The sequence below is a fragment of the Polyodon spathula genome, chromosome 12 (genome assembly GCF_017654505.1).
Source record: "Polyodon spathula isolate WHYD16114869_AA chromosome 12, ASM1765450v1, whole genome shotgun sequence".
In the NCBI taxonomy this organism is placed as follows: Eukaryota; Metazoa; Chordata; class Actinopteri; order Acipenseriformes; family Polyodontidae; genus Polyodon; species Polyodon spathula.
Window position 1 is genome coordinate 23,932,385 of NC_054545.1, and position 26,740 is coordinate 23,959,124.

Genomic DNA, 26,740 nt, shown 5'->3' on the forward strand with positions numbered 1-26,740 from the left:
GGATATTGCTGCTCTAGAAGGAGTGCAAAGGGAAGAGCCACCAGAATTATTCCGGGTTTAAAAGGCATGTCATATGCAGACAGGCTAAAAGTATTGAATCTATTCAGTTTTGAACAAAGAAGACTACGCGGTGACCTGATTCAAGCATTCAGAATTCTAAAATGTCGACCCATTGGACTTTTTTGGCCTGAAAAAAGAAACAAGGACCAGGGGTCACTAATGGAGATAAGACAAAGGGGCATTCAGAACAGAAAATAGGAGGCACTTTTTTACACACAGAATTGTGAGGGTCTGGAACCAACTCCCCAGTAATGTTGTTGAAGCTGACTCCCAGGGATCTTTCAAGAAGCTGCTTGATGAGATTCTGGGATCAATAAGCTACTAACAACCAAACGAGCAAGATGGGCTGAATGGCCTCCTCTCGTTTGTAAACTTTCTTATGTTCTTATCTCCAAGTATTCCTATCACCTGGACACCAAAAGTCACATGACCACAATATGGCAGCCATCTTAAGTCAGAGGTCAAAAAATGTGTTCGATGTTGCCCAATAAGTTTCTATAACACTAAAAATTAGACCTATGAGATATTAGCAGAAGTGAGCAGTGGCAGGTTTGCTTTTATAAGCACAGCACTTTTAAACCTACAAAACATACAGTATGCATTTTATTGTGACCCCTGTGTAGGGATACAATACATCACATTGAGCAAGTTACGTTTTCTGATTTCTTACGACGGTGTGTTAAGGGATCAAGAGCCACAGTATTCTCGGGTACCTCTAACTTAATCTCTTTGGTGTCTCAGGTTCTGCTAGACGCAATAAAAGTAGAAGTACAGGAAGCCACTTACATAGCTGTAATAATATGTGAAATAACCGATGCTGGAAACGCAGCTCATCTGTCTTTGTTTTCAGGTGTCTGACTGACAGTGGCCCGAAAGAACGGTTGTTCTGTGAAAAATTGTTACATTTACATAAATAAAAATAATAATAATAAATTATTTTAAAAAGACCAATCTTTTCAAGATCAAAGTGACCACTGTAGTGCACTGGGGTTTGAGCTCTGTCCTCTAAATCACTGCAGGAAGACCGATAAAAAAACAAAAAAAAAACAAGTGCGCTGGCTTTTTTTTTCGTACCACATCATGAATCGTTATTGCTGTGCTACTTGTTTGACAATGTGGGCAATAATCCTTACACTCTCCGTGCACTAGAGCAGACATATTGAAAATAGCTTTGAAACTAAAGTTGTAAGTGTAAAAAGTTAACAATGAAAAGAAAAATGACAGTCATGCTATTTAAACTGTTGTAGCAACACCTGGGGATGTGTAACACTATATTTTTCGGAACCCTGCTACTTACTCTAAGTACTGCTATATCTCTTGGATTTAAGATAAAATTAGCTATAGACAACATCAGTTAGAAGAATTCAAGAAATTGGTTTTGAACTAAATAAAAAAGTAGATTAATCAGAGTAAACTAATGCCGTCAGGATGAAGACACATTATAAAAGAAATTAGAATATTTCAAGAAAAATAGGCTAAAATACCTAATGAAATGCACACAAAATACATAAGAATCAAATAACTAATGATATTATATTAAATAAATTGTGAATATACACCTTGATGTGGCAGCGGAAGATCAGTGGCATCATAATACAAATGAAAACTACTAGGGAGGGGCTGAAGTTTGTTAAGGGTTCAGGGATTGTAATAATGTGGGAGGTGTTGTTTTATTGGAACTCACACTGCAAATCCCCAGAAACCTCCCAAAAATCTATGTAAGTTTAGTTAGTGCCCTTTATGGTTAATGTAGACTTTAACCTAGTTTTAAGCGTTCAGCATTGGCCATGGTGTCTTTTTCGGAATACAAAGATGAAGGTTATGCTGTCCATGGCAGTCTTGCAGAATGAATACATGTCTTCAGGGGTTGCAGTCTGGCCATCAGTGGGACTCTGCAAGCTCGTTTTTGCAGTCTTTTGCTTGACTGTTGTCGTGGAACTTTTCAGGTCCGCAACTAAAAGAGCCAACTGCACCAGGTGTTCAGTTTCCCTTTCAACCGATAAGCTGGAGCCAACTCAGTTGGGGGAACAACAACAGAGGAGACAGGTATTTACGAGGTAACACAATAAAGATCAACCGATAAGCTGGAGACAGCTCAGTTGGGGGAACAACAACAGAGGGGACAGGTATTTACAAGGTAACACAATAAAGATCAACCAGATAATTAACAGATAAGCTGGAGCCAGCTCAGTTGTCACACCATCCACAGTTTGGTTTTCAGTGACATGTACCTGCAGTTTAATATATTTCATAAATTCCAATTGTTTTAAAGCATATAACTCGGTGTATAATGGTAGTACAGAGTAGCGGTACAGGAATGGTTCTATGCAATTATTCCCCTACACTGTTTCCCCGATACCATCACAAGGGCCTTTGCCATCTGAAGTTAGAGATTTATCAAATTGAACTGGTTTTTGTATTAGGCAGCACAACCATCACTGAAGTAATGAATTTTCCTCAGGTGGGGAAGTTTTTCCTTCACTTGGGGGAGGAGTTTGGATTGAAAGAATTCCTGACACCTATTATACTCAACAGCAATTCTCAAAGTGCAAAACCTTCTGTACTTCATTACTATAATAGCAGTGCTAGTAACATATCCATGTCACATAAAAGTGGTCAAAGGTAAAAAAAAAACTTAAAGGTGTAGCTTCCCTTTGTTTTCTTTCAAATGTATTTCTATAACTTTTTTTGAATTTGCTGTGCAATCCCCCCCCCCCCCCCCCCCCCCCCCCCCCCCCCCCCCCCCCCCCCCCCCCCCCCCCCCCCCCCCACCCCCCCCCCATCATCAACCTCATTTTGACCTCTCTAACTTTTGACCCCTTGACCGGATCAGTCTAAAAATGTAAATATGAACTATTTTGCTTGAAACAACTATAAGAAACAAGTTTTGTGTAAATCTGAGAAAGTAGGGTTTAACCCCTTGCGGTCCTATGTCGGACCCGGTCCGACACTGCAATTTTCCCTTTCCAGTCCGATGTTGGACCCTGTCTGACATCTCAAAAAGACCTAAAGCACAGGTCTAGTCGTTGTTGTCGATGCTGAGCCGATCTGAGATTGTCTTGGGCTGAATGACCGGCCAAATCTAGGCGATCTCTAAGTAGGAGCACATGCTGCACTACATTTTGGACGAGCCTTTGTGCTCCTGCCACCACTCTCTCAACAGATCGAGAATGATGTGAGGCTGTCAGCCGTACAAGAGCACAAAGGGGGAGAACCCTGTCAAACTCTGCATCACCTCTCTCACTGCGAAAGGAGGTAAAGAAGAAGCGATGCCCAATGTTTTTGCTCCTGATTTACAAACCTTCTCAGCATCAACTTCAAAGTCTGATTAAAGCATTCCACCAAACAGTAAGTCTGTGGATGATAAACAGACATCCTGATGAGACTTATTTTTAGTATTTTGTGTACTTGCTATAACGTGTTGGACAAGAAGTTAGTTCCATGATCACTCAAAATCTCCTTGGGGATCCCTACTCTAGCCATAATCTGCAGTAATTCTTTGGCTATTGCAGCGGCACTAGTGGACCTCAATGGAACTGCCTCTGGGTATCGTGTTGCGTTATCTACCACCACTAATATATGCGTATAGCTGGAGTCAGAAGGTAGCAAAGGGCCGACTCCATTGCGATGCATTCAAAGGAGTGGAAATAATCGGCAGTGGGACCAAAGGGGTGGTGCGGCGCTACTCGCTGGCAGTCTGGGCATGTGGCTACATATTTCTACACATCTTTATGAAGTCCTACCCAATAAAATTGAGCCAATATTCGCTCCCTTGTCTTGTCTGCTCCGAAGTGCCCCGCAAAAGTCATGCGCCAGCCTCATGACCTCCAGCCGACAAGACGAGGGAACCAATAATTGTGTTACAGGCTGTACTGTGCCCGTAGCAAGGTTTACCCTATACAGTAATTGCCCCTTGATAATGAAATGTGGAAATACTAGCGCCCCAGCGCCTTCAACATCCTTACCTTCAGTAGACCGGACCTGCCCCCAAGTGTGCACTAGTGAGGGGTCATTGTTTTGGCCCCGCTGTGTCCGCGCTTGAGTGCCACATGTCCAGTATATTGAGAGGGGCAGGAGTAACATCTGCCCTTGATGGCCCAGTAACCTTGCACTCTCGGTCACACTGCCTTCCGACCCCCTTTGACTGGCGTTTTTTACCATTATAGCAGACTCCCACCAGCCCTCAGCCTTGTCTCATTAATGCTCCCTCCCATTTTCTCATCCTTCTCTCTTTATTTGTTTTTCTCGGGTGAAACAGAGGAGAAAACATAAGAACATAATAAAGTTTACAAATGAGAGGAGGCCATTTGGCCCATCTTGCTCGTTTGGTTGTTAGTAGCTTATTGATCCCAGAATCTCATCAAGCAGCTTCTTGAAGGATCCCAGGGTGTCAGCTTCAACAACATTACTGGGGAGTTGATTCCAGACCCTCACGATTCTCTGTGTAAAAAAGTGCCTCCTATTTTCTGTTCTGAATGCCCCTCTGTCTAATCTCCATTTGTGACCCCTGGTCCTTGTTACTTTTTTCAGGTCGAAAAAGTCCCATGGGTCGACATTGACAATACCTTTTAGTGTTTTGAATGCTTGAATCAGGTTGCCGCATAGTCTTCTTTGTTCAAGACTGAACAGATTAAATTCTTTTAGCCTGTCTACATATGACATACCTTTTAAACCCGGAATAATTTTGGTTGCTCTTCCTTTGCCCTCTTTCTAGAGCAGCAATATCTTTTTTATAGTGAGGTGACCAGAACTGAACACAGCATTCAAGATGAGGTCTTACTAATGCATTGTACAGTTTTAACATTACTTCCCTTGATTTAAATTCAACACTTTTCACAATGTGTCCGAGCATCTTGTTGGCCTTTTTTATAACTTCCCCACATTGTCTAGATGAAGACATTTCTGAGTCAACAAAAACTCCTAGGTCTTTTTCACAGATTCCTTCTTCCATTTCAGTATCTCCCATATGATATTTATAATGCACATTTTTATTTCTTGTGTGCAGTACCTTACACTTTTCTCTATTAAATGTCATTTGCCCTGTGTCTTCCCAGTTCTGAATCTTGTCTAGATCATTTTGAATGACCTTTGCTGCTGCCACTCCTCTTATTTTTGTGTCATCTGCAAATTTAACAAGTTTGCTTACTATACCAGAATCTAAATCATTAATGTAGATTAGGAATAGCAGAGGACCTAATACTGATCCCTTTGGTACTCCACTGGTTACCACACTCCATTCTGAGGTTTCTCCTCTAATCAGTACTTTCTGTTTTCTACATGTTAACCACTCCCTAATCCATGTACCTGTGTTTCCTTGAATCCCTACTGCATATATTGTGCCTAATTATTATTTCCCCCATCCTGATTTTCAATCCAGCACACTTTTGTGTGGTATTTCTATTACAATGTGTGTACAGCTAGTTTTTACAAGCACTGTTTACTTCCTCACCGAACCTACAGAAACCAAAACTAACATTTGTTTAAGGATAGCTCTATTCTCAAACTTTAGTGCATTTCAGTTTGAAAGGGAAAAACATTACCAATCATTTCCCTTTCGGCTTTACAGTGCGGTCGGGACTGTCATTAATTTCACCAATTCTTTATAGTTTGGCCAGTCTCGACCCATAATTACTGGATGTGGTAGCCTTTCCACCACCCCAACTACTCGGTGATGTTTTATCTGACCAACCAATAAGTATGTTTTGACTGTGGGGTATGTTGCCGTGTCTCTATGGATACAGGAGATAGCCACCTGACCTTGTGGCTGCCACAACATACCACCCAATAGAGACGTTCTAATTAAGGTCTGACCACACCCTGTGTCTACTAATGCATGGGTTTTCACAGTTCCTAAAATTACATTAACAGCGCAAGGCCCCTCCCGACTATTTTCCCTTCGCTTACCTGCTTCTGATGTCAGATTGCATGCGGCCACGTCACACTCCATCGCAGATGGGCATGACTTGGCCTGATGACCCAGCTGGTGGCAGCTAAAACAGGTAGGGAGAAAGGAGGGCATAGGAGTAAGGCAACAAGGCAGGGGAAGCACTTCTACCTCGGCTGGGGGACAACCTTGATCTCCATGTCCGGCGGTCTAGGCAGCCTTTGACCCGGTCCCAGTGGTGGGGGTGGTGGAGCAGAGTGAGGTGGTGCTCAGATGCTCCGCTGAACTGGAGAGAGTCCTCAAAGTCCTCTGCCAGTTTCACCCAGCCAGCGACGCAGCTATAGAACTATGCTAGACAAAAAAAGATTCTAGCGAGAAATATGCTAGAAACTAATAACAGGGATGATACCATTTTGTAAATTTTAGTGTGGTTTCAAAATATTTTGATTAATTCAAAGACAAGCAGAATTTTTGCTAACGGTGTGTTTGTGGAAGTTTTATCTGAAGTCATTTCTGAGTTACATCGTAAGTTAACAGGTGTTGTAACCAGTTCAGTATCCCCTCAGAAACCTGTATCCCTTGGCACATTGCGCATGCATAAAATTAGATTGTCCCACAGGCACGTCCTAATTTTTCTTTTGCTCGTGTCTGAGGTAAAATACAAGTGATGTGCACATGCAGCAGTTGTCGGCATTTTGCAGTTATTTACTAACTTTTTCGACAGGGAGGCATGATTTCTTTGTGATATGTATAATCAGTTATAGTTTTTTTCATTAAAAACGTCTTTGACATGCGCAGCTGAAACAGTCTTTAAATAATTAATGCTTAATGTATTAACATTGCACCCTGACTACTTATAAACGATTTTGTTGATTTCAAAGTAGCCCATTTTTTATATATTTTTCTATTTCAAAACTTGAAAGTTGAAAATAAATGATCACAAAGGTTTTCACGAATGTTGTTGCTCTGTGGCTTGTGCTGTTATGTCTGGAATAAACACGAGTCATTTAAATGATGTTAAAAATGCATAATGTATTACATATAATGTTTTTGTTTACAGATACCGTATTTGTTTATATATATATATTTTTTTTTTATACACACAAGATTGGTATTGACTTTGAAAAACACAGAGGATACCAGATTAGACAGCTGACAATATCTTAGCCGGTATTATTTGGTATCCCCTGTGTTTCTCACTGTAAATGCACCCAATATTAATCAAACCCTTTGTGTGTGATAATGGGGACAGGTAGACACTGGAAGTTTCTAGGAGCAGCATTGCCTGAAATGCACAGGGGATACCAAATAATACAGCTGTAGACTAAGATATATTTAGCTGTTTTCCTGTGATTTATTTATGTTTTTTTTTTAAATCCCAGTGAAATGAGTTTAACTGAGTTTTATCAGAAGTGGGCGGTAGCAAGTTTGGGCTTGTGGAAACCTGCGAGACTGAGTTGAAGGTCAGGTACAGCCAAACATATTTATGGGAAAGGGGCTGTACTGGCTTCACTAGAGTTTGAGAATAGAGCTATCCTTAAATAAATGCTAGTTTTGGTTTCTGTAGTTTGGTGAGGCAGTAAACAGTGCTTGTAAAAACTAGCTGTACACACATTGTAATAGAAATACCATACAAAAGTGTGCTGGATTGAAAATCAGGATGGGGAAATAATAATTAGGCACAGTATATAAAACAAATAAATAAAAAGTGCAATGTATATTTTTAAATGTATAACTTTAACCCTTTAAGGACCAAGCATTTTTCAGTGGGATGCTCCCCCAGGACTAGGGTTTTTTGGCTGTAGTTGACTCTCTTCCTATAAAAATTCACAAAAAAGTCATATTTAATCACATAAATTAAGTGTGTTTTTTTTTTTTATCGTGTTTACCCGATCACGATCCCAGAATGACACTTCAGTATGATTGTGTTTACACCATTACGGTCTGTGACAGGATGGATGTGAGTGGTGATGTCAGGCCAGATGCAGGAAGCAAAACAAATTGGCAAGTACTGCAGTTCAGAAGGCGCAGCTCGCGCCGTTTATTTAAACTTAAAAATAAATAAAAGGTTTAAACACAAAAATACTGCTCACAGAGCACAAAAAAGGTTTAAACAAAAATAAATCTCAAACACAAAATACAGGTCCAGCTGGGCAGTAGCCTTCACGGATCCTATATATTTTTAAATTTTTAATTTCTCTCTTCTCTCGCTCTCCCTTTCCTTCTCTGAACACCTGCCCGAAGTGCAGAGAGCTGCAGATTTAAATGCAGGTGATGGACACCTTCTGCACAAGGTTTTTAATGTGGTTGGGGCTTCCCATCCACACTGCAACACAAGTACAAAACATACGTCTATGCCGTTACTAAATCCCAAATAAACAATAACAAGCCGTCAGATACAATAAATAAATCATTATAGACAAATACAAAATAACATAGGGGTGAAGGGGGAAACCCTGTTCTAAAAATAAACAAACAATACTGTACAGGGCTCCTCGCCCGGGTTACAAGGTCCTTAATTATCTACCATAACAGTATGCAAAGACATACCATTCACTTGTGTATTTGTATTAATTTTTCTTTTTTTCTTTTGCAGTTCTGCACTTGATACAGTACTTGGTTTACCTGTTGCTGTCAAAAAGCTGAGTCGTCCTTTTCAGAATCAAACCCATGCAAAGAGGGCTTATAGAGAACTTGTTCTTCTAAAATGTGTCAACCATAAAAATGTAAGTAGTCCTCTTTGAATTTCACAAAACCTGAACTCATTACGCAGTAATACAAAGTTATTTATATTTGACTGAATGTTTTGCCCCATTTATTTCACAGATTATTAGATTGCTAAATGTTTTCACACCACAGAAGTCGCTTGAAGAATTCCAGGATTTGTAAGTACATCATGACGTTTTATCTTCAGCTGGTTTCAGAGACCAAGGTTAGCACTAGTCTTGGAATATGTAATGTTAATTTAGGTAGTCCAAGTGTAGAGCTACTCATGGTCTGTAAAACCAGCCGTCTGATTTAAAAAAAAATAAATAAATGGGGCCAGAGACCAGTGAAGAAAAACAAAACAAAAGCAATGTGTATTTCAACACAATATTGCCAAATTTGACAGTGGGAGTAATTAGTATCCAGATAAATCAGGTACAAGTATTATTATTATTATTATTATTATTATTATTATTATTATATTATTATTATTATTATTATATAGACTGCTATCAGATTTGGAGGCCTCCTGATGTGGTGTAAGTGCTGCAGTTTAAAAGTAAAGCCTTTATAATGTCAGGTTTATCCCAAGAAATACAGATTCTCTACTGAGTATATCGTAGAATATTCCTACCTGGAATCCCTATAGAGAGTGGGGCAATCAATTCCACTGATATCATTTTTGCATCTAGTTATCCACTGTATATTTAAATACTCTTTTAGACACCTTTTAAACTGCAAAACAACAGTTAGTGGAGTTAACACATCTTGTCTCTTAACATGTCACAGATGTCGGTGTGTCTGACTGGATATATAAAATTGGTTGTACAAGGGATGCTATGTTTTTGTTCACTTTTTCATTTTTTTTGTCAATGAACCTAAAAGACAACTAATTCATGAGTGTCTGAATATGTTTCTATGGGCTTATTAAGACTGTTTGACTTTTCTGTTTAACTAAATATATGTTGCCTGGACTGGAACAGTCTGCTATTCTGAGTGAAGAATCTTTAGTTGCAAGAATTGAACTGATATGCAACCAAGAACCTTTCAGGAAACCAAATTATCTGGCTTCATGTTAGCACCCACACACTATTAATAATAATAAATACAAAATAAATTTAAAAAGAGTGTAGCGATACTTTTAAAATGAGTATAAATGAAAACTCTGTTTTTCTTTCAATGTCTAGGTATTTAGTTATGGAACTTATGGATGCCAGCTTGTGTCAGGTTATCCATATGGATTTAGATCACGAGAGAATGTCCTATCTTCTTTATCAGATCTTGTGTGGTATCAGACACCTCCATTCAGCTGGCATCATACACAGAGTGAGTACATGCAGTCTAATTGGTTATTTGACTATTAACATGGGTACATCTTGTCAAAAGAATGTATGTTTTGTTCTACATTTAAACAACATTACTGTGCAAATAACTCCTACATTTAAATGTTTTCAATATTGCCCTGTACAGTGTTATTGTACAGTATACTACTTTTACTACTTTTACTACTATTCACTACCTATGAATTCCGTGTTTACGAGAACACGGACGGACTCAAAAGAGTAAAGGGGAGTCCAGTGCTGTTTTCGTATTTTAAATGTGCACGCATTTTGTACAGTACAGGGGAGGCAGTCGTAGCTACTGGGCTGCGGGGCAGGCATTAACTATGTTGCTAAGAAACGCAACTTAAAGTGCGCTTTTCACTGCACTGCAAGTAAAGTTACCGCACAAGTAACAGCTATCAGAATGTCAAAGAGCCCTGTTACAACTGGAGAATCCACAGCTAAAAAGCTTAGGAATGAAAAACTAACACCAGAGTTGCAAGGAAGTCAGTTCCCTAATGACTTCTACGAATCAGGTGATATGATGATCTGCAAATGCTGTCAACATTCAATTGACTGGACCAAAGCAAATACCTGCAAAGATAATTTAATGTCAAAATCCATCCAAAGAATCGCATCAAGTATGAAGAGAATCAGTGAGGCTCCCAAGCAGTATAAACCACAATTTTAGTTATTAAAAGCTTAAAAAGCTGATGCTGAAAAGTAACTTGAGTAAAAATAAAGTAGATGGTAAAATAAAGAAACTTGATGCAGTCATTGTTTTTATTACATTATGCAGGAGACACTGCTCACAAGCACATGAGTCAGTGCTCTGAAATACATGAATTGTCCAAAGCTTATATCCTTTGCACACATTTCTTCATCCCCTCCTGGCTGCTCCAATAGAACAAGGACAGTTCCCTGTTGACCCCCTCTCTTCTGGAATGTTAATTTACTAAAGTCACTCAACCCAATCTTAACACTAAACATTGGTTCCAACCAGTGTGCCATCCCAGCCCCGAACCACCCTATGGGGGCTGCTGATTGCTGTATAACAGGAACTCGTTTATCCTTTGAAGATTATATTACTTCCAGGGTCTTTTATAGGTGTGAGTTAAGGGATTGTTTCAATTTTCCATTGAAGATTTAAATGTGGGAAAGAAATGTTTAGCCAATGGTGCCATTTCCCTGAAAACACAGAATAGAGTTCAGTCACCTTTCAAATTGTCATGAAATGCATGGTGCACTAAAGCTTCCCTTCCATCATGTTGCTTCATACTAGCTGTCTATGAAGCCTGGCTAATTTTTTTTTTTAACTATCCAGTTTCTGTAAAGTATATGTTTATGCAATATTTAGACCATATGAGATCTGTAGATAGCAGACAGAAACATTGAATTACATTTTTTAAAAACGGAAAAAAAAACTAAATCAGAACAAAATAAATTAAAAGGATTTCATAAGGCCCTACATAAGGGCACAAAGTGGAAAAAAAAAAAAAACTATTGAAAAATAGAAATGCAAATCGTGTGTGTATGTGCTAGATTAAATGTACCTCTTTTGATGATCAGATTAGATATAGCAAGCCTTCGTTAATAACAGTAATACACATCTCTTTTTAAAATGTGCATGCATCTGAAATACTGGATTGTCACATTGTTATTAATGCTTGCCATGTAAGCCATGGTCCTTTGTTTTTAAATACCAGTATATGTCTGAGAAATCTATTTACATAAATGACCCTGTCATTTGATTGTTTTTCGTGCTGATACTGAATTTGTTGTTTATAGTGCTGGGATAAACATTGCATATTTTTACATTTGTTCAGAGGCAAACAGGCCATGTTAGTGCTTTCCAGAGATCACATGCAATGTATACATTATTCATGACATTTTTAAACAAAGGGAAATTGACCATTTCAAATCTCTGCTACTAATCCAATTTGCACAATTTTAGACAATTTAACAATTAACATTATGGATTTAAAACAAAAGTGGAAAACGTGGAAGTTTTAAGGAGTCCACATCTAACCTGTTAATCTCATAGGATGCATTAGTTGCTAATAAGAAGAGGCTGTGTGGTCCAGTGGTTAAAGAAAAGGGCTTGTAACCAGGAGGTCCCCGGTTCACTAACATGGTCTGAAATAAATAAAATCCATTCTACAGTGTTTTTCTCTTTGACCTTTGTTGAATTTGACTCCTGATAGATGTACACATGTATAAAGTCCATGTTCATCCTAACACCAATTGCATGTTGCAAATGCATGTTGTTAAAACTTTTTATTTGTCTTATTGTTTCATTCATAGGATTTGAAACCGAGTAACATTGTAGTAAAATCAGATTGCACTTTGAAAATCCTCGATTTTGGCCTTGCAAGAACAGCATGCACAAATTTTATGATGACCCCCTATGTAGTAACGAGATATTACAGAGCGCCAGAAGTCATCCTCGGTATGAAGTACAAGGAAAACGGTAAGCAGAAACTCTGGGAAATAACTGGGGGCAACTTTGCAATATTGAATGATCTGATTGTATACAGTGTGATAAGTGGATTTGTGTTTCTTGTCAAACTGCACACTTACACCTGGTAGTGGATTTATGGTCTGTTGGGTGCATAATGGCGGAAATGATTCTCCACAAAATCATCTTTCCAGGAAGGGATTGTATCCTTACAGTTACTCTGCAGTTCAAAACATGTAATCACAAATATAGTCAGATGGCCAATTTGCACTGCTGCTTTGAACATATATATATATATATATATATATATATATATATATATATATATATATATATATATATATATATATATATATATATATATATATAACGTGTGTGTATACGTGTCCCTTTAAAAACCTGACATTATACTTTTAAACAGTTCTATTGAATATCACTTACTGGGTGAAAATCAGCTTGTATATTCTTACACAGGACCCTTTCCTATATGTTTATAATATACAGCTAAATAAGAATAATTAAACTAAAGCTATTTTTAATGTGACGATATTTCCATCTCATACAAGAGATACAAACTACTAATACTATGGAATTTCATATGACTCTATCACATCAATATCAGGGTCTACGATGTATTATAAAGATATTACACTTGGCTGATTGTAGTCCAACAGTTGTTGTCTCCACCTTCCAAGTTTTTTCGTACCACGAGTCATGTTTTCTACAGCACAAAGTTACCACCTGACAAACACCATTGTCTTAACACTGTAGACGCTAATATTGTTCCAAAGTTATAGTCGGTCTTCCCAAACCATGTCAACATTATACTTGCCATAAATGTATTTTTTTTTTTTTTTTAATTACTGCATTACATTGTATGATTCCGTTTTATGTGTAAATGCTCTTTTTGTTCCCTTTATTGACAAATCAGTACTGAGGTTATAAAAATACTTTTGGTATCTGTTTTGTTTCTTATGGTTCTAGAAACCAAGACAAAACAATAACAAAATGACTCCATTCATCAGCCAGGGCTGGCTTAACATTGCATAGCCCCACCTTGTGACATTGATCCTGTGGATTACTTTGTCAGGCTGTGCAGAGCGGGACTAGTCTGTGAATTGTGGGTGTTGGTTTGTTTTGATATACAGTGTCAGTTAGAAAACCACCAATCTGATGTAGCAAAAAGACTTTTCACGTAAGTATCACTGAATAACTAATCAGACCACAACCTTAAAGCAATGCAGAACAATTGATTGCGTATTTTACTTTAATATGACATTGTTTGTGCAAGGAAAGCGAAATTGGGAATGTTACAAAACTAGCGCCATTACAATCCACAGCAGTGAGACACTGTGAACCCACCTTCGATTGTTCACCTTCCAGTTCTGTTACACTGCTAGGGTTCTGCTGCAGATCATTGTGCCTTTCTTATATGAAGCTCTTTACTTACTGGCTAGATTCTCAAAGCTTCATTCTCAACACTTGTTACTTCAAATTGTTATGAGCGGTTTTTTTTTTTTTTTTTCCTAAAAGGATAAAATACAGATTACAAAAGTAACATTGAGTTTAAGACTCCTGAATGGTATGTCTTTATTGTTTATTGTTGTTTGGAATCTTTTGGGTTTGGGGTGAATCTGTCTGAAACAGTTGATAGTTTGCATGAAAATGCTTTAAGAATCCAGCACAATGGGCCAAGTTAACATGGCTAGGTAACCTATTCTATACCTTTCATTTCTAACTGTGTCTCTAGTCCTGGTTACTGTATTGTGTGTAAAGTAACTCATTTTAAGATTTTAAAGACTGCAATCAAGTCCCCTGTAATTAGTCTTTCTTCTAGGTTAAATAAATACATGTGTATATCCTTGTAACTTTGCAGTAGGTGCACTTTGATTGCAGTTAGATTATTAGAACGAGTTTGAATACGGTGTGTGAAGTGATTTAGGTACGAATAAGCACACTTTGAAAGATCTGCATATTCCAGTGTAAGTAAAGGACCAGTTGACTTTTTTGTTTTTGTTAGAACATGGATATTAAAATATAGGTTAGCACTCTTTAAAGGAGTCAGACACGTGCCTATTTTGTTTACTAGATTTGTAACCTTAACAGTTTGATTTTCCTTTCACAAAAAATGGAGTGAAATAACAGCAAAAACAAAGCAACCCCATGCAATTGGTAAGGCAGACATATAAAAGCAGATAGAGGGACAGACAGACCTGAAAAGACAGACTATATCCGTTATACGCGATTATAAACAATAGCTCAAAAAAACAATGAGAAAAGTGTATAATAATACTCTTATTTCTATTCATATTATATAATTGTTAATAGCATAATTAATAACATGTTTATAAATTGTTTATAATCACTTATATCGGATCCCTAAACTAAAGTGTTACCCATTTATCTAAATAAATGAAGTGTATTTTTTCAAGTGTTATTGCCTCTAAAGCCAGATTTTTCCACAGAAGGGTGTAGGTTCAGTATCCTTTCAGGTACAAAAATTTGCTTTTTATTTATTCATTTATTTTAGCAAGAATTAAGAGTAAGAAGTAGTCCACATCATGGATAAGAAGTACAGTGTCTATAGAAAGTCTGCACCGCCTTGAACTTTTATCACATTTTGTTGTGTCAGTGACTCAGCGTTTCATTCATTTAATGGCTTCCTTCTTGCCACCCTACCATACAGGCCAGATTTGTGGAGTGCTTGGGATGTTGTTTCACATGCACACTTTGACCATTCTTGGCCAAAAAAGCCTGTTGGCATGCTCTTGGTGGTGCCATACACCTTCCACTTCTTAATAATCGTCTTGACCCTGCTTCAGTGGACATTCAAGGCCTTTGATATTTTTTTATACCCACCCCCTGATCTGTGCCTTTCAACAACTTTGTCCCGGAGTTCTTTTGAAAGCGCCTTGGTGCTCATGGTTGAGTCTTTGCTTTGAAATCCACTACCCAGCAGAGGGAACGTACAGGAACTGCTGAATTTATCCTGAAATCATGTGAATGACTACAATTTAACACAGGTGGAGGCCACTTAACTTGGTGTGTGATTTTGAAGGGGGGGTGGACACTTATCCAACCGAGCTATTTCAGTTTTTATTTTTAATTAATTTTTTACAAATTTGTGGAAGTTGTGGGGTAGGATGTGTAGATAAAAAAAAAAAAAAAAAAAGGATTTTAATTCCAGGCTATAAGGCAACACAATTTTTGAAAGGGGGTATAGATTTTCTATAGGCACTGTATCTATTTCCCAGGATAGCCAGATCAGGAGAGATATTTATATGAGTATTATATATCTGATTTATGTGAAAGAAAACACCTGACCAGATTTTTTTTAACTTTAGTGCAATACCAAATTAAGTGTGGTAAGTCAGAATTGTATTAGCTATATTTCCAGCAAAAATAATTTTTTATTAATTTACAATTATATAATCTGTAAGGATTAAAGTAAACATTATGTAGTATTTTATATTGGATTGAACAGTTTTACATTTTGTGGATGAACACACATTTTTATTGATCAATTTCCAGCTATCATTTTCTAATTTAATTTTAAATGCATTTTCCCAATATGATTTCAAAGGCCGTTTGACTATCACAAAATAGTCTGTATAATTTGGATACGAAACTATGCAAGTTTTTAGATAATAGTTATAAGATTTTATTGCTACCAAAATATAACGGCAGTATGATTTATTTCAATTAATTGTTGTTTTCATTATTTTTGCTTTTTTTTAAAGCATGTATTTTTTCATCATTTTATTCAATTTATTCATGTATTTTCAGTTGATATCTGGTCAGTGGGTTGCATCATGGGTGAAATGGTTAAAGGCTGTGTGATATTTCAAGGCACCGATCGTATCCTTCCACAGTCATTCTACAACCAGGCCAGCACATCTGAAGCACAGCAGTTTCTATATGTCTTGTGTTTTATTCTTTACATTTGCTTATCCAGATAGCTCTCATTCAAAAGTGCTACTAAAGTGGACTTGCATTTGGCATCCAAGCTAAGGAGGTATGCTAAATATCTTAATGTGGATGTGGTACCATGTTTGTCCACCACACCCTTGCTAAATATACAGATATTAACTCTACACACTGCAGACCTTTGTTGTGTACCTTGTATGTATATATGTATATGTTGACAAGTCGCATGGTCTGTCATTTAAAACATCTAAGCTTTTTGTTAAATGGTGGATTTTGTGCTGGATTTTGAAGTCATAAAAGTCAGATTGGTGGGTGAGGTATTTGCTTAGAAAAAAAGAGCGCAAGCTGGATCAAGAGCAGATAAATCTGTGGGTTCTAATTATGTGTAAATGTGAACAAAGTCCACTAGATGGCAATCCTGTAAAGCCTTGTTCCGCAGCAGGTACATTTGGAAGGCGGTCAGCAGAGGCAAAAACAGAGTTTTACACTGAGTTAAACTATTATTTTATAAATTTTAACCCCTTCTTTATTTTTAATTTTATGTTTACACTTTGACAGCCAGAGCCTGACAACTATACAGCATGTTATATATTATATATATATTTATATATATTATATATATATATTATATTATATATAATATATATATATATAATATTATTATTTATTTCAAAGGACTGAATGGCTGAGGTTGTTTAGGTCAGGTTGAAGTGGGCTCCCAGAGCTGTGAGGGGAGGCCTTCTTGGAACCTGACTGTCACCAATGCCATTGTCACTCACTTTTTATGATCTGTAAATTCACAACAAGTAATGGGTAGCTGGTGTTTACCTGTAGGGCGATAGTCAGAGAACTTCACATTCAGCACAGATCTCTGTAAAGTAAACCTGCCACCATGCAACATTATTACTAACTCCCCATTGTTTGTTCAGTACATCCTAGGCAAGAATAGCATTGTAACAGTTTAATTATAATTTTAATTGTTTTGCTTATTAAGTCATTGATTTATTATTTGTTTTCTAGACTCATTCCACAGTATTTCCATGTACTGTTTGCTGCTGTACCGTATATTATAAAAGAGTGAACTAGAGGCTTCAATAGTCCCTTAGTCTGGCATACTTTTAGTATATTTTAGGTCATATAAAATAATACTATTAGGTTAATATAGCCATCACATGACTCATGCAGCCAGTCCTGTGTTTCAGACCCTTTCCCAAAGGTCTTGGCTGGACTAGCTCCCAAAGCTATTTAAAACCTTAATTGCAGATCGTTTTCAAGCACAAACAGATGGTATTGACCGCAGCCTCCTGTTGTATAGTGTATTCTACTGCAATATGTTTTCCTGAACTAGTTTTCTCAGATATTGATCAGTGGAATAAAGTAATCGAGGTGCTAGGCACACCTTCATTAGAGTTCATGAACAGACTGATGGAAACGGTCCGGAATTACGTGATGAACAAACCGCAGTATCCAGGAGTTCACTTTGAAGAACTCTTCCCTGACTGGGCCTTCCCGTCTGACTCGGAGCACGATAAATTGAAAAGTAAGACTCTTTCATTAATATGTCTTTCATTTCTCGTTTGTAATTCGAACGCTCCATGTGTAACAATTAGAATGTATTTATTCGGTGCGCCGATGCCCTGCTTTAAACTACTAACTTCTTTTAACACCAGACCCAAGGGCATTGTTATTCTCAACTAGTCATTACAATGCATCATTGCTGTATTTTTAAAATGTGTTTGCTTCCTATAGCAAGCCAAGCAAGAGATCTATTATCCAAAATGCTAGTGATAGACCCGGAAAAGAGAGTTTCTGTGCAAGAAGCGTTAAGCCATCCGTACATACACGTCTGGTATGATCCTGCAGAAGCGGACGCCGTAAGTATGCTTTGCATTTAGTCTTAATAGTATTGTATTTTACCACTTCCTTCCTATTGCTGCCTGCTGTTACTTTATTATTCTACCACAGCAGCTTGAAGCATGAGTGAATGTCATTGCACAGCCACTTAGACAGTTTTAATAATCTAGAAAGAGAATGCGAAAGAATTAAGTTCAAGTTCCATACTAGTTTCACTGCTGTAACTGTAAGTGAAAGTGTGGGGCTAGAAATTAATAATTTCAGCAGCTTTTCATTTTTATTAGGACTTCACTGAATGAATGCTTATGCCAATTATTTTGATATTTCATATTTTTAGCCTCCTCCACAGATTTCTGATAAGCAGTTGGAAGAGAGAGAACACAGCATAGAGCAATGGAAAGGTATGTTCAATCATCAGCAGTAAACTCACCAGATTATGTAAAGATTCAAGTGACATTTTCATTGATTTAATTTTTCAATTTTTCCTTACCTTTTTAGATATTGTAATTGTTTGCAGTAGTTCTGGATGCCATTGCCAAAGTTTATCATATGACCTGGACGGTGCTCAGGACAGTTTTGAAAAGCAAATCTGCTTCTAAAAGTTGCACTAACAGGCAACATGTCCCTTGAGATCATCTGCAGTGTATAGCATTATTCTGTCCTGCCGGATCTGAAAGAGTGGCATGCTTCAATTTGAGATGTGTGTCAGCACTTCCACTATAACTACATTTACTGTGATAAACTTTTATAAGTGATCACTGACTATTTAAAAACAGTTATATCCTTTGGTTCCCTTTCACGTACATCAGTAATGGTTAAATTTCTATTTCAGGGAACCAGGGTTATAATAATAACCTAACATTTTAGTCATTTTACAAAGCTGCCCCAGCAACACTGCCTATACAAGGGTATATTGACAGGAGATACTGCGTTTTCAGTGGTACACAGCAGTTTTGTATAATTCTTCAAGTCTAGTACTGTAAATGCTGTTGCCCAGTTGTACATTTTCACTGGCACATTGTTTTAGCCACTGGTCATAGCAATGTTGCAGATCCTTTTCACATATCCTTGTTTATCTCTAACTGTACTGATTTATAAATAAATATGTAATAAATAGTATACTGTACTACAGCCACGCAATGCATTGGCAATACAAATCAGTAAATGAGTCTTTCCCAGACTCCTCATGGTCGGTATGTGGGTTTCAAAGGGGAGGTAATGTAAACACTGAGCAGTTCAAATTGCCAAGGTTTCTGAAATATACAGTGTGGCTTTAACATTTTCCTCCCCCCCATATTCCCACCATGATTGAAGTATGGTATGGTTGAAGCACACGACTTGGGGAACTTTGTCAGAAAGAAAGTGCAGTGTGTTTTTCTGCAATCTTTCAGAACTTATCTACAAAGAAGTTATGGACTGGGAGGAAAGAAACAAGAACGGGGTTGCAAAAGAAGAGACATCAGGTTTGTTTTGGTAATTTACTTAATGATTTGTTTATTTCTGTTGGACATTGAAATGGAGAGAATTAGAGCAGCATACATTTAAACATTCACTGTATTGTTTAAAGGCTGAAGGTTTTTTTTTTTTAACATCACAAGCAGAATAGATACAGTAGGGATATGATTTTCATTTTGTCAATGCACTGTTCAAATTGTGGATTTGGTTTGAATAGACCAGTCAGTTAATAGCATAGAGCAGTTTTTTTTTTTTTAAATCTCAAACCACAGTTACCCCCACCACTGTAATTGCACTGCAGTCTCAGGCTGTCAGTAAATGTGCACTGCATGTTTAAAACAAATATTTAGTTTCTCATAGAAACAAAAACTACGACCATTAAGGGCTACTTGAGGACAAGGGCTGATTAGACCTGCTAACGAGTAAGAATAACACTATGTAACACAATTTTTGTTCCTGGGTAGTAAGTGTTATTTCCTAATTGCTTATGCCTCAAAAGTATAGAAAATGGCTATTATTCCCCACAAACTTTGCTTTTGTGACCAGGACAGTGATATTTCAAAATACCATTATTTCCAATGGGAAAACGGGCAAATGTGTGTCTTTTCATTCACATAAAGTCAGAAAAAAACAACACATGAATCCAAATTAACATGTATTTATACTAAAGTAATACAAAAATGACTACAAAAGATTTAGAAGTGAGTAGTTTTTCGAGATTTACGATTATACTGTAAATACAGTATAATCGTAAATCTCGAAAAACTACTCACTTCTAAAGTCGCTAGTCTTCACTGGGGATTCTGGAGGAAGTGTCACAGTAGCTCTGGCGCTACCGCAAGTTAGGGAGACAAAACCATCAGACTGCTGATTTACCTTTGATGCGTGAATAAAACAGTCAGGATTATGTTCCCGTGATATGGTCAATACAGGATGCAGCAAAGTGGGCTTGAGTGGGCTTTGTAACACTTGAAATATGAAATGTGATTTCTGCTCTGTGAATCACTGGAGCATTGTTAACCTTTGATCGAGTTTTGGCACATGCTAGGTTGCAGGGCTGTCCTACTTCCTCAGCCTGTATTACAATGTATGTTTCCCCTGGTGCAGATGCAGCAGTGAACAGAAGTGCCACTGCTTCCCAGTCCTCTTCCATCAATGACATCTCGTCCATGTCGACAGAGCAGACGCTGGCCTCAGACACCGACAGCAGCAGCATCGATGCCCTGACTGGGAACCTGGAGGAATGCCAGTAACCCCCCCTCCCCAAAGAGACACTGCTTTACACAGGGGTATAAAACAAAACTAAAGCTCTTGCTTCAGTGTTGGACCTAAATGTTCACTTGTGGAAACTATGCTGAACCATATTGTGTATGTACTATGTTTGCTGTATATGAAAATGTAGTAGAACAGTTATGCTTGTCAGTTTCAGGCTTGGCAAACTGCTTTTGCAGTTAAAAGCTTTTTTTTTATTTACATCATTATAAATATGAAATGTGCTACCAAGCCATCAATTGAGAAGTGTCTGTTGTTCTATAATTTTAAGTGAAATATGTCTCTGTGCATGTTGTACAAAAGAGATGCCTATGCTTTACTTAATTAGATTAAAATTGCCTGAAGTTTCATTTACATTGTAACAATATTACAGTACACACTCAGCACTTGACTTCATGTTAAAACTGTGGGAGGGTGGGGGTTTATCTTTTGCTGTTTTGGGCTGTATTCTTTGACAGACACTTTTGTGTGTGTTAAATACACACATATACAAATACAGACGTAACATCTACAAATCAAATAATTTTTTTTACAAAACATTAAAAAAAAAAACATTTGAATATTGCAGGGTTTTGATTATCACAAGTAAGTGATAAGTAAGACAAAATCATGCAAGTAAACACATTTTTTGTGGCTGTAGATGAATAGCATCTTTGTATATACACGTGTTTTTTTAAATCATTCCACAAGGAAATGAATGGGGGTGTGTAACATTTTACATGCATCGGAATGTATTGCATCGGAACAGGATGTGTGCACTTGACAGTTTAAAAAAGTAAAACCATATTGTCGTATAAATGCATGTTTTTAAACAAATAACTGGGCTTCAAAGACAGAAAACAACACATGTTTTAGTTTTGAATTGATCTGGGAATAGAGATTCAAGTTGTATTGAGACTACAAGCAGTCTCAGAATAGAGATTCAAGTTGTATTCAGACTACAAGCAATCTCAGAGCAGTCCCCCAGACAACTTCTACGAGACTGGTCTCAGATCTGTTCTGTTCACACACACACTTTATTTAATCAGTCTGAGGGGGTTGTTTCTTGTCAGAATCATTCGAATTGAGACACTGTATTATCGTGACATTTTTTTAAATGTTGGTAGATCTTCCCCAGGTAAAAAACATTCTGAATTCTCGAATCGTGAAAAAACAAGAGAGCGCAGTATATAAATCCAAAGATATCTTTGAGCAGTAACAGGAGGGAGCTTCTGGAAAGTTAGCACGCATGTGCATTGTGATCATGCAAAATGTGTACTTCGCTATTTAAATAAGCATTTCTTCTCTGAGAGAGGAGGAAAGAATGAGAAACAATTAGACTTATTTCATGATCTAAGATCTTGTTTAGATTTAAGTAATTAAAGCAGAATGCAGTACGAATGCAAAAGCAGCTTTCCTTTTTGCTGCTGGATGTTAGTGCAGCTGTGCTGGGCAGACACACTTCCTCAGGATATGCAGCCCTTTGGACCTGTCTGCTACTGCGCCAGGCATTGACATTTCACATACTCCAAATAACCCTTCTCTTACCACCACATTTCTGGAATTCTGTTGAAGAACTGTCTTTAAAATGTTGAATTCTTGCTAAAATATTTTCTAATCTCTTACCTTTACCACATTCAGTCGTTATACATATCCACTCATAAATGGGGGCATTTGTGTATTTTGATTACTTTGAACCTATGCAAAAAACGCAAAATGAAGCTTTACCGTTCCAGAACTTTAGTTTGTCCCTTCTGTTGCCACAGGTAACAGCAGTTCTCCAGCCCAGACCATGAGTTCCTCGAAGGGACTTGAGAGAAAACCAGGAAGTTCATGTTCCTGCTTTAGGTGATTGGGGGTAAAATTAGAGGGGTGCAGCATAAATCTCCAGACCCTTTGCCAGTGCTTCAGTTTATAAATTCAATTTCCTCATTTACTTGTCAAAATTTAAGACAGGAACTACGGCATTGATAAGAGATTATGAAAAATATTAACTGAGAAGAAATGCTTACAATTGTAGATAAATGAAGCAAAGAACTTACTAATCATTTTTTATTCTATCATATTTGCAAATTTAGAAATCCTTTCCTATCTGATGTGAGGTTTATTTTTTTCAGCAGGAAAACTTGTTTTATTTACTTGTACTTCTTATATATCGTTTATCTTTGTAACAGTAGCTTTCTTTGTAACAGTAGCTTATATATATATATATATATATATATATATATATATATATATATATATATATATATATGTGTGTTTTTTTGGCCTTATCTGGTCAAAAACGTGCTTCTTTATCTATCACTTAACAAAAACAACTTTTGCCATTTGCTATTGTCGAGTAAAGTGAGATAGTTACTTTTTGGTTTGGGACAACTCCTGCCTACAGGAACTAAAATTTTAATATTACATTTACGGAAATATATATATATATATTAATATATATATATATATATATATATATATATATATATATATATTATATATATATATATATATATAATATATATATATATGTTTATAGAACTTGCTGGATAGTCAATCATATCAATATAGGGATTTTATAGAATTTGCTGGATCATTGTTGAGAACATTAAACCTTGCATTATGAATCTTGCCTTAATGAGTAACATACAATCCTGTAAATCTGCACTTGAACTTAAACGCCTCATATAATTTAGTGGAACTCAGTCCTGCAAGTCTGTATACAGGCAGTGTAAATTGAAAATGATTAAGAACAGTTGAATGAATGTTTTTCTTTACCATCAGTTCTCTTAAGTTTCCTCAGGTACCCAGTCTAACATTTTGCATATTGAGTACCAGCACTTCATTGATGCAGACATAGGAAAATTGTAATCTAAGCATGCAAAGAGCATTTCCAAAGGAGAATGACCATGCCTTACCAATTTTAACAACAATAGAAATTATGTATTGGCATAAGGAATGCAATGGGAGGGAATCAAAGGCACTTCAACCATTGGATCACTTCCAAAGTCTATTGCAACATGTTCCTACACCCTCTGTGTTGGTTTGGAGCAGGGGTCTCCAATCTTGGTCCTTGAGGGCCGGTGTCCCTCCTGGTTTTTATTTCAACTGTACCCTAAATTACTTTATTGGACCAATTAAGTATTAATTGGTCCAATTAAGTAATTTAGGGTACAGTTGGAAGAAAAACCAGACAGGACACCGGGAGAACCGTGGTTTAGAGTTAGTAACTGATGACATGAATAGGCTCTTGGAATAGTATAAAGAAAAATAAAACACTCTGATTATGGTTCAAGACCTGTCAGTTTATATATATAAACTGCATAAAATGCCAGGTCTTGAATCATAATCATAGCGTTTTCTTTATATATATATATATATATATATATATATATATATATATATATATATATATATATATATATATATATATATATATATATATATATATGCAATTCAAAATAAATATGATATTTAATACAAGCAAGAGGTTCTGTTTGTGGAATGAAGTAATGCTGATGCAAAATGGGATTGTTCAGGCTGTTTACATTTCGAGTTTAATCACCTCCAGTCATGCAGCTTGTGTTTTGTTTTTTTTAATTTAGTAGTCGTCATTTGTTTTTTACCACTGCTACCACCCCCACGCTGACTAGGGAGTGGCGAAGACGAACACATGCTGTCCTCCAAAGCGTGTGCTGTCAGTCAACCGCTTTTTTTCACACTGGGGAGCCCCTGCAACATGGTTTAATATGTAACTGAATATAGACTTGTTTGTGTAGGCCAACTGAAGGATACTGCGTGGGGGACCTATTGCATTGAAACTTTGCCCAGACATCCTTAAACATTCATGTCTGTGCTGCTGACTCTCACAGTCCATGCATGATAATCTCACACCTTCAACAACCAAGTCTGTGCAAGACTGCGTGGGAACATTTCGCAGGGATCAAGTACATGACCAGGTGACAGAACTGCTTTGAAAAGCTGGTGAACTCTGGGAATCGGCGGCTGCATTTCCACTGATCAAACCTAGCACTGATATGACTCTCTTAATTAAGTAAAGTAAAAACAAAAATGCATTATAGTCATACTTTCTGTAATCACCCTTGTTTTATATTCTCCTTTTACTCTTAAATAATATTTGTTGCTTAAGCAGAATGTTTTACTAATCATCAAGAGACCTGTTAATAAAAACTTAATATAATAATGGTTACTAAAACATTCTGCAGATTGAGTGAGCTGAAACCATGAAAAGACATCATAGGGCAATTTCACATTTAGAAGGATATTAACCAAGAATTTGATACATTTTTATTTCTCCCATTAACATATATTATTATAACTTTTACTGTGATGATACCTGATCACTCCAGCCACCAAGTTTACTTATTAAGACCAGACATCAGCGCCTCACGCTTTCTGTGGTGCACGTGGCTTAATACAGTGTACCTCCTAACCCGAATACCTAAAGTATGCTGGCAGTCAATGTTATATAGAAAAACGACAGGGAACTGGTACGCAAATGATAGGCCAGATACTGTTTTAAAAGCATGTTTATTATCGATTTTCATTTTCTTTTTTGGATGGCTTTACAATTTGAAACATTGTTATTCCAATTATAGTGGAAATTATTCCTGAAAAAGAGCATATCTGAGCATGTTGTTGAACATTGGAAGCAAATGTTGGCAGTTTTGAGCAAGAATTAGACTAAGTAGCTGTTTTTCAAGTATTGCTTATATAAGTATGTATGCGATTGCCAAATGTTGATTGCAAAAATGTTGATTGCAAATACACAGCTACCGACCCAGACCTTATCCAAGTTATTGACTTCCTGGGTGAAAGTAGCATATTTTTGTGGAATCAAAATACACTAGTATTGTAACAAAATAACTTAGAAACAACTTTGGTGGATTTTGCTTTCCAAGCGGTTTTGTCTAATTTTGAAGCTAGACAAAATTCCACACTGGAATTAGCTTTGATACATTGAGACTTATTTACCTTGTGAATTATTAATGTGATTTGAGGTAATTCTTGGCTTGTGTTTCTTTACATGGTAAACTTTAAATGTAGCCAAACTAAAAATTGTCTACACTGTAAAACTAATGCCTGAAATTGCAACAAATATTCAAAATGTTGATAACCTGTATTTGTAACTGTACAGCTTCCTGTTTCTGACATGCTTTCTCTGCTAGCTGCAACACTCCCCCTTGTGGTGTATTTGGGGAGCTTTGGTCTGCTTTACTGTGTATTCCAACCATTTGTGTCCTGCTACTTTCTTAGGAAATTGTCCTCACATTTCCATGGCTGATTATATTGTAATTGTCTATAGCTTCTGCAGTATCATCAGTTTGATTCCTAGTTATAATGTGCAGTTGGAAAAATGTGCTTGCCCTGCACCTAATACTGGTGTATTTAAATGACCAAGCCAGCAATCTGAGCAATACGATCACTGCCTGATCTGCTCTAAACTTGATAAGGTAAACTTTATTTTATTAACCTTTTCCATCAGGTAATTGCTTAAAGATGCACAGGTTCCTGTGGGATGTGTTACTGTTTATAGCAGAATTAGCAAGAATTAGATTTCTCAGACTGAAACACTGCAAACACAGCAGTAAAAAAAAAAAAAAAAAAAAAAAAAAAAAAAGCAAAAAACATCTGGGTGCAGCAGGAGTGGATTATCCATCCCGGGCCAATTCCCAGTACCCAGTAACGCTTTCTTGACATCCACCCGAAGTGCTCTTGGAGCACATGCTTAATGGTTCACTCTTCACTCTTCATGATTGTGAACCCCTTGATAAAACGGTGGAAAGTTTGCCAATTTTTAAAATTGTTGCTGAACTG

The 26,740-nt window shown here is 37.0% G+C and overlaps 1 protein-coding gene across 5 annotated transcripts in view; it reads left to right on the top strand.

The window, feature by feature from the left end:
- Nucleotides 1-21,736, top strand: part of LOC121324174 (mitogen-activated protein kinase 9-like) — a 38,806-nt gene extending 17,070 nt beyond the window's left edge. For 3 of the 5 annotated variants that reach the window (XM_041265727.1, XM_041265724.1, XM_041265726.1), the window contains 10 exons: nt 8,541-8,670; nt 8,771-8,829; nt 9,838-9,976; nt 12,277-12,442; nt 16,217-16,288; nt 17,715-17,897; nt 18,107-18,231; nt 18,549-18,612; nt 19,603-19,674; nt 20,774-21,736. In XM_041265727.1, the coding sequence (XP_041121661.1) occupies nt 8,541-8,670; nt 8,771-8,829; nt 9,838-9,976; nt 12,277-12,442; nt 16,217-16,288; nt 17,715-17,897; nt 18,107-18,231; nt 18,549-18,612; nt 19,603-19,674; nt 20,774-20,919 (1,156 nt within the window). In that variant the 3' untranslated portion in view covers nt 20,920-21,736. Of the gene's footprint in view, nt 1-8,540; nt 8,671-8,770; nt 8,830-9,837; nt 9,977-12,276; nt 12,443-12,561; nt 12,634-16,216; nt 16,289-17,714; nt 17,898-18,106; nt 18,232-18,548; nt 18,613-19,602; nt 19,675-20,773 lie in introns of all 5 variants that reach the window. The other 2 variants (XM_041265728.1, XM_041265725.1) reach the window with 2 other exon arrangements.
- Nucleotides 21,737-26,740: the final 5,004 nt, after the last annotated feature.